General features: G+C 35.7%; 1 protein-coding gene across 1 annotated transcript; it reads right to left on the bottom strand.

Annotated features, from left to right (window-relative positions):
• Positions 1–733: 733 nt before the first annotated feature.
• LOC112507556 (PHD finger protein ALFIN-LIKE 1-like) lies at positions 734–7,968 on the bottom strand. The gene is made up of 5 exons (XM_025112198.1): positions 7,650–7,968; positions 7,497–7,529; positions 6,293–6,515; positions 1,286–1,406; positions 734–1,214 (listed from the first exon to the last, which is right to left on the bottom strand). Exons 1-5 carry the CDS (start codon positions 7,741–7,743, stop codon positions 963–965), a joined length of 723 nt encoding a protein of 240 aa, XP_024967966.1. The 5' UTR covers positions 7,744–7,968; the 3' UTR covers positions 734–962.
• Between the last annotated feature and the right edge of the window lie 189 nt (positions 7,969–8,157).

The raw sequence follows: 8,157 nt of genomic DNA, 5'->3' as shown, positions 1-8,157 counted from the left end.
TTTGAACAACCCAACCTATTTTTTATAGTTTGAAAAATCATTGATAGAATATATTGTAATTTTAATTAAAATAAATTTTATCAAAAATATTTTTTAAATGTAATTATTTTTTTTTGTAAATATAAGTATTTTTTTGTTATATTTGTTTAGTTTTATATATCTAAATACTTTTTGGTTCAAAAAATATTCAGGGACTTGATCGTTCAAAATATAAATGTTCATTGAAGTTTTTTTCAAGTTTTTTCCATTATATCATATTAACCAATTGAATTGTATAGGTCATAAGAATGTATCTAGCAGATTTTAGAAAGTTCAAAAAAGTTATTTAACATGTTTTGAAATGTTTAAGGATTTATTTGTTCCAAAAAATTGTCCAATGACTTGATCATTCCATTGGATTTTTTTAGACTTTTTCTAATTTATTTCTGTAATTTTCTCAATTTAAGACCAATCACGTAATTTTCTTAAATCTCTATAACCAAAATGAATTCATTGTAATAATAAATAATTACTTTATAATAATAAAAAAAAAAAAAGGTTGTTGGATGTGGATAGAGATGACAAGAGTGTGAATTGATCGATATGACATCGCAACTATACATTTATTGAGCTTATCCTTTGCCTAATTAAAGTTGCAACCGTTTTATTCTAAAATGTGCGATATAAAACTTTTTATATGGTATCATCGTATCTAAAAATTCTTGGATCTGTTTGAAATGAAATCACGTAACACAGTTGAAAAGTACGTCTATGATTCCACCAAGCTAACAAACATACAATATAAAAGGTAAGCAATCTATGCCAGAATCGAAACATTGAGCTTATAATAACCCTATCCACCCCAAACTAAATCACTACATATATCAGCATCAATTCCTCCACCTATCACTACTCACTACCATTATAAATATTATAGAACTTTCAGGGGAAAACGTCTTACGGGTTAAAGAGATTTTGGCATATTATGGCCGAACCTTCTTTGCGCTGCACGATGGACATTTGTACTGTTTGATACTTTCGGCTTTCGCAGGTGTGATTTTCACACACTTGCCATGATACCACCTTTCGCATATGTCGCACCCAATCCAGAACTCGTCACCGCTGTAATTCCCACCACAGCTCCCACAAAGGGTTTCTCCATGCTCCTCTTCATCTTCCACGTAACTCTCGTCATAAGGCCTTGGAGTGCTTTTTACTTGCCCGTCACTTGACCGCTGGACCCAAAGTGCGTGTGTCGTTAACAGAGGAAAGAGAACGAGAGGGAGTATCAAGGATGTTAAAGTACCTTTGTGCTGGTCTTGGATTTGTTACCACCATCCATGTTCGGTTTGTCCTTGATGGGCTTTCGTTCTGTTACAACTTCAAACACAGTCGGCAGATCGTTTATCAGGCTGAATAGACGCTTCCTGTGCAAGTGAGATTCACAATGTTTAGCCATGTTATAACAAATCGGATTATCAGGCTGAATAGACGCTTCCTGTGCAAGTGAGATTCACAATGTTTAGCCATGTTATAACAAATTGGAGCTTCACCCAACAACAGACAAGAAATGAGAAATTATCAGGTGTATTACGAATATCTTGAATAAGCAACGAAAAAGAGTTGGCTTGAAATAATTTGTACTATAGTATAAAGCACTTGACAAGAACTTTTAAAAAATATATATACATAAAGTATTGTTTATTGATGCACATTACATAAAAATTCAAGATTACAAGTAAATTATATGCAAGTACAACTTATTAAAGCTCCATTTTTGAATTCACGCAGCTAACTACAGATAAACATAATCAAATACATGATAAACATCTCATTTTAAATATAAAAACTAAAATATGATTAGGATAATCATTGAGTTTTAATAGAATACTTAATTATTATCTTTGTAAAAAAATATTATTATACCAAAAATAAATTACTTCGTTATTGAACTTAAATTAAATTATAATAAAAAAGGAATTAAAAAATTATAAAAAAAACAAGAACTTTTAAATAGTTAATTTGATATTAATATCGATTTATGTATTTTTTCAAATTTTTATGATATCTTCAAATTTATATTTTATTCAAAAATAAAAACATTATCATTTTCTCAAACTACATAAGACCGTATTGTATCGACAGAGAAAAGAATAAATGAAACATTAAAATCAAGATGTATCTCGCTACATTGCGCGAGTACCTTCTAGTATTACTAGTAATACATAAATAAGTAGAGACCAGAAGGCCAGAAATGGGTTCTATGTGTGAATGGCATGTATGAGTTTGTTTGAACAAGAAGAAAATATGTTGTAAGGGGCCGTTTACCAAACGCTTACCCAGGTAAGCGCTTACCAAGTCACATTACCTTACCGGATGAATATGGTAAGGACCAAAAATCTTACCCGGTAAGAAGGAGACAAGGACCAAGAGTCTTACCCGGTAAATGAAGGCGACGACTCTTACCATGGTAAGCGCTTACTGGGTAAATTGTTGCATACAATGTTGTTTTTGTGGACAAAAATCTTACCTGGTAGGTAAGTGGTAGTGTTAAATTTTACCGATAAACGCTTATCGGGTAAATGTTTGGTAAACGGCCCCTAAGAGTGTTTTCATAGGTTAGTGGCGAACAACGGCATTGAGATTGTCATGGTGATGGATGCTGATCCAAAGATATCCAAAATTAAAGAAGATGAAATGCAGAGGATGATGATGAGTAGTATATTGAGGAACTAATATGGAGGAAATTTGTCTTTTCTCAATCGACTCTGAGGAAACAAATAGTTGGTTCAGCTTCCGACAGTTGCTTAGAATAACCTAGAGGTGTTGAGTTCGAATCTATGCTGTTATATCGGTCAGAATACGAAATATCGGTCAGGACCGATATTCGATATATCGGTTATATCGATGATATATCAATGACATATCGGTCCAAAATAGCGGTTAACATAATATTTCTTAAAATTATATATATATAATATGCATTAATTAGAGTTTAGAAATATAGTTTCAAAATTAAAACATCACATCATCTAAAGTGTTCAAAAAACGAGCTAATATAAAAGAAAGAAGAAGACTTTTGTGGAGGCAGATCAATTTCAGACCTAATTTAAGTTACCAAGCCCAAAAAACTAGGCCCATGAAGTAACAAAAGCCCAAATATTTAAACCCTAAAAAATCGATATATCGGTCCGATATTTGCATCAAAATATCGCTAAAAATCGGGAAAAATCGGAAAATATCGCCGATAATATCGGGGACGATATTTTGACCGATATTTATGGACCGATATTTTCTCTAGGAGCGATATCCGATATATCGCCGATATTAACAGCATAGGTTCGAATCACACCCATGGGTATTGCCGTACTGCCCAATAAGTTACCAAGGGTGTACCGATGGGCAGGTAAGTAGGTAACAAAAGTTTTACCCTCACTGATGTGGTTTCCTGAGTGTTTCTTGTAAACTCCAAGGACACAAATAAGCGTTGTAAGCATGGTCATTTGCAAATCATTCCAACATATTAGTTCATATTAATAATCACAGGATTTTTTGGAGTAAAAAGGGGGGAGGGGCTGCATGTTAGTCAAAACGGGTCTCAGACTAGTGTCGTTAGTTCCTGCAATTTGGTTAGATGAAATCATTTCAGTCACTTAACGATTAACATGGTGGGGCTTGATTAGTTCCTGCAATTTGGTTAGACGAAATCATTTCAGTCACTTAACGATTAACATGGTGGGACTTGTATCTGATTATGTGTGTTAGCTTTGTTCAAATGCTTGATCACTTGCAAGGTAGGTATTATCTTTCACCATTGGTTTCTCTGCCCTCCCTATTATCCTTCTACCAATACTAAATTGAGTTCCACAAGAGAGTAGTTTGTACATGGGTTTCAAGAATATACTCTCTACTAATATGAGCTATTTTAACCCCACTTCGCTCAACAGAGTATAGATGGAAAGAATCTGTTACAGAGGTCGTAAAACTGGCTACATAGAATCTAATACCATCAAACAGAAAGAAACCACTTCTACTATATCCACTGCTTTTTATTCCCCAAACAGTAAATGAACCTTTTGACCATCAACAGCAGTGCCCCAACATGATCTATAACAGAAAGCTTAGGGCACTGAACTCTTTTTTGCCTACTGAAAACTTGAATTTGATAAACTAATAATTATGTTTGGTTAAATCTTAAACTACTAAGGGAACATGACAGCAAGATTGATCAAAACATTGGGTATGACTACAAAGGATAAGGAAATTATGAGCATGTAGCTACTTCTCTTGTACAAAAAAGTTTGATAAAGTAAACATTTTTGCAACACATGTGTGTGTACACAATTGCATCTACGTATATGTCAAAGCAAAACTCCACATTTCAGCACCTGCAATGAACAAAAACTCATAACTAAAAAACTCGCAATCAGGGGCAGAGCTACATAGAGGCCAGGGTGGCTCAGTTGTAAAAAGACAAATTTTATATAGACTCAATCCCTTAATCTTCTATTCCCCCTCATCAATTACCGGGCTCCCTCTTATACACAAACACGACCCAGCATGGCAGCACCCCTGTCCGCTGCTAAAAGCATATTTGCTCACATACCGATTTTTTTCTTGCGATTTGCTAATAGTGATGTTCTTATTAAGAGCCAAACTCTTATTTTTGACCTAGTTGCTAATCATCAGTTGGTACCAAATTGCTCATTGCTTTGCATTGCTAATTTGCTACAAGTCAGCACTGAATTTAGACGACCCCAAAGATCAACTATGACAGGGTCAAGGGCCTGTTGAAATCCATATCAAACCTTTTTGATGTTGTTGAGTGTGAAGCATGTTTTAGTGAATAAAGGGGGAATTTTAACCTATAAACTCTGAGGTATTCCACCATGCTAAATGTTTGATGAAAAGAATGTTCTAGTTTTTGTTACTATATCGAATTTATTCAATCGCCCGTGTTTTACTTGTCACCATTTCTATCTCTGCAAAGGAAAATTATGACAGCAGAGTACAGAGTTGATCCAAAGGACGAGTTAAATACACCATGCCTTTCTTACTTGATTTCTTCCGATACCTTCTTCTTTCTTGATAATGTCTTGCCACTTTAGCAGAGTATACGCTTCCATATCTTGGGACTTACAAGTGATGAAGCTACCACTAAAACTCCGACATTGGCCATCAAATCACTCAGTAGGTGCTATGATGAGGGTAAAGCTGTAGTTTAAACAACAAATTACTAGCCCTCTTGTCATCATGGAGAGTTGCGGAGTTTTTAGTTTATTCACATCTTGCTCGAATGCAAGTTGCTGATCACTAATTTGTTGGGACCAGATTGCTAATTGCTTCGTTCAATTGCTCCTGCCTCCTTGAAACCACCGATTTAGAATCAAGCAGTTAGTTGTAGTTCCTTTTAAACACAATTCTTGGCCACATATGTTGGTATAGTTGTGCTAATTGCTCATTGGCTGCACATATTGATTGCACAATTTTTGCCCCACAGGAATTTAGTGCTCTAGCTAAACTTAAAAGAGGACCTCCCTGAATCCAAATCCTGCCCATGTGCTCTGTCTATTAAGACAAGTCACCGTTTGATGTTGAATGTTCTCCAGCATCATCATGTGGACTAGGCGCTTTACCTTACATATTAGGAGCATAACTCTAGTCAAATTGGTTTGAAGAGGAGGAGCTTGAAAGTGGCCAACCAAGTGAAGAAGAAGGTGGCGACGGCGATGGTGAAGGCAGATGAGAGGAGGAGGGGAAAGATGGTGAGAAGGTAGAAGATGGGGAGGAGGGAGATGAGTCTGTAAATGGGATGAGACTGACGGGGAGAGCGACGGGATCGAGTGGGAGGAGGAATTGAAGGAGCGTGAGATGAGCAGCCAGTTGGAGAAGTGGGAGGGTAAAAATGGAACAACTTACATCTGAACCATTTAGGAGCACCCTAAACACAAAACCGTTAAGAGGATAACTCTCTTCCTTGAAACTTTAGACTAAATTGGTTTGAAGCCACTATGATTTGAGTAGACAATCTAAAGCTTTATCGCAGTTAAAGCATCTGGAAAGTCTAAGATCAACCACTGTGAAATAACATATTTTCAAACGCAATCACTTATTAATACTTAGAATGCCTCCAGATTAAGTGATTAACCATGAAATAAGTGCTTGACAAACGAAAGTAAACATTGGCCACAAGGAAAGATAAATCTGATTTCTAAACATGTTACATTAGTGCAAATAAGCTAGAATGTACACATCCTTAAATGAATCTGGGGACGTGAATATGTCAGATGTAGCTGTGGAAACAGAAGGTTACCTCTCATTCCTATTAAGGCGGGCACCAAAGTAGAAAGCAACAGCTAGCAACCAAGAATCTGTATGCACAGCAATCAAAGACAGCCAGTCTCTTCTGTGCATCCCATCTCTGGCAAAATTAATCCCCAATGCAGGTTCTGGAAGCTCAGGAGGGACTTCCTCTGCTGGCAGTGTTACTTCCCACGTCTCATTCGGATGCCCATATAAACATAAATTCTCCTTCTCTACAGGTGAAATTATCAAATTAACTATGTTTTAGTACACAATAACCAAACAAAATTCTATCTAGCTAAACAGAAGGACCCAAGAAGCAAATAGGAAAATTATCATACTACTATCTTGTCCCTACTTCACTATTCATCAGCTATTCCACAAAATAGTAACAATATGACCTCTCAGAATTCACATTGTGCGCCTGTTGTCCCAAAAACTAGAATCCCAATTTGATTTCTGAGATTCCAACCTAGTATTTTAGGGAGGTCAAGCTTACAAATAGAAAATTCTTATAAGATAGTTTACACCTCAATATTTCTAACCGTAAGAATTAACTCATTTTCCAATGTATTCACAATTTTTTTACTCAATAATGAACTGGATCCTATCAATTTCAAGTTAGATATATAAGATTCATAGATTTAAATTGAAAGGTGTACAGTGATTCAGGGATATGGAGACTATTTATTTTTCTGTACTTCCAGTTACAAATCTTGTGGCGACAAAATTTCAAATAAAGTTTCGCTGAGAATGTACATAGATGCAACAAAAGACCACTAGCCTTTGTAAGTGGGGAATCTTTATAAACTAGTTCTGAGGAGTACTTAAAAAACCGCCCTAAAGAAATATACGCTTTGACTTTCAGACCACAAACAATCACTTTTCAAATTCCCAATTTAGACTTGCTTTTAAAGACAGTTTTCATAACATTTAGAAATTTATCACTTCTCGAGTTCCAAATTGACAAGATTCAATTCTAAACCAAACACGACCAGTTCAGTGTAACATTATTTGTACAGATTAATCATCAACCTCATATAAAAAACCTATGGAATTCATATCAATTTTGAAGTTGATAATCACTAGTTTTAACTACTACTCTTTATAATCGATGGAGTAGAACACATGCAATTGAAGATTCCATCATGCTAGTAACAGATAGCAAAATTAAATTCCTAAATCATGTATGTGAGGGTGTACGTGAAATAAACCTGGATCGCAAGTTGAGTAAAATTCATCGACATCTGCGAACAAGCGACAAAAAACGAGTTAATTAAAAATTAAAAAAATCCTAAAACAGGACCCTTTAAATACGAAAAGAAAGAAACAGTAAAAACAAGCGTTGTAAGATAACATGTCCATACCGTAAGTGAGAGCTCGTACGATACCAGAGCGTCGAGCACTGTAATCCTTGAAGATCTCCTCGACGGTGCGCGGGCTTGAAGATATCGTAGCCATTATAAATAGTAAACAGAAACAAAGGTTCACAGATCTGAGAAACCGGTTGATGAGAACGGACTACAGATGGATGAACGGTGGAAATTGTTCCGCCATGGATGGATTTGGAGGTTGTGTTAGAAGGGATCCGACGGTTTGTTAGGGCAGTTGGGCGTCAGAAGGAGGGGACAAATATGGTGAAGAAGTAGCTATCTAAAGGAATTTTGACCTTCATTACGGATTTGATTAATCACAGCCGTCGAAACTTTTTCGTATATTTTTATTACAAAATCCAGGGGCAGGAGATCTCTTCTCAAATAGCGTGCGTATGGATTTTATATTATTACGCTCACCGCCTTATAATTTCTGTAAATGACACTCATGGCCCTCTAATATTGTATTTATTTCATTTATGCCCCTATACTTTTTCTCGCC

The sequence above is a fragment of the Cynara cardunculus genome, assembly GCF_001531365.2.
Source record: "Cynara cardunculus var. scolymus isolate 2C chromosome LG 1, CcrdV1, whole genome shotgun sequence".
In the NCBI taxonomy this organism is placed as follows: domain Eukaryota; kingdom Viridiplantae; phylum Streptophyta; class Magnoliopsida; order Asterales; family Asteraceae; genus Cynara; species Cynara cardunculus.
Note: the sequence above shows the minus strand (reverse complement) of the source record. Positions and strands in the feature narration are given on the sequence as shown.

What these genes read in the sequence shown, in the direction of transcription:
- LOC112507556 (XM_025112198.1), bottom strand. Translation starts at nt 7,743, where the DNA reads ATGGCTACGATATCTTCAAGCCCGCGCACCGTCGAGGAGATCTTCAAG. An exon ending in TTACTCAACTTGCGATCCAG is followed by an intron (nt 6,516 to 7,496) that starts GTTTATTTCACG and finishes TTTCACCTGTAG; the next exon opens with AGAAGGAGAATTTATGTTTA. An exon ending in CGCCTTAATAGGAATGAGAG is followed by an intron (nt 1,407 to 6,292) that starts GTAACCTTCTGT and finishes TCACTTGCACAG; the next exon opens with GAAGCGTCTATTCAGCCTGA.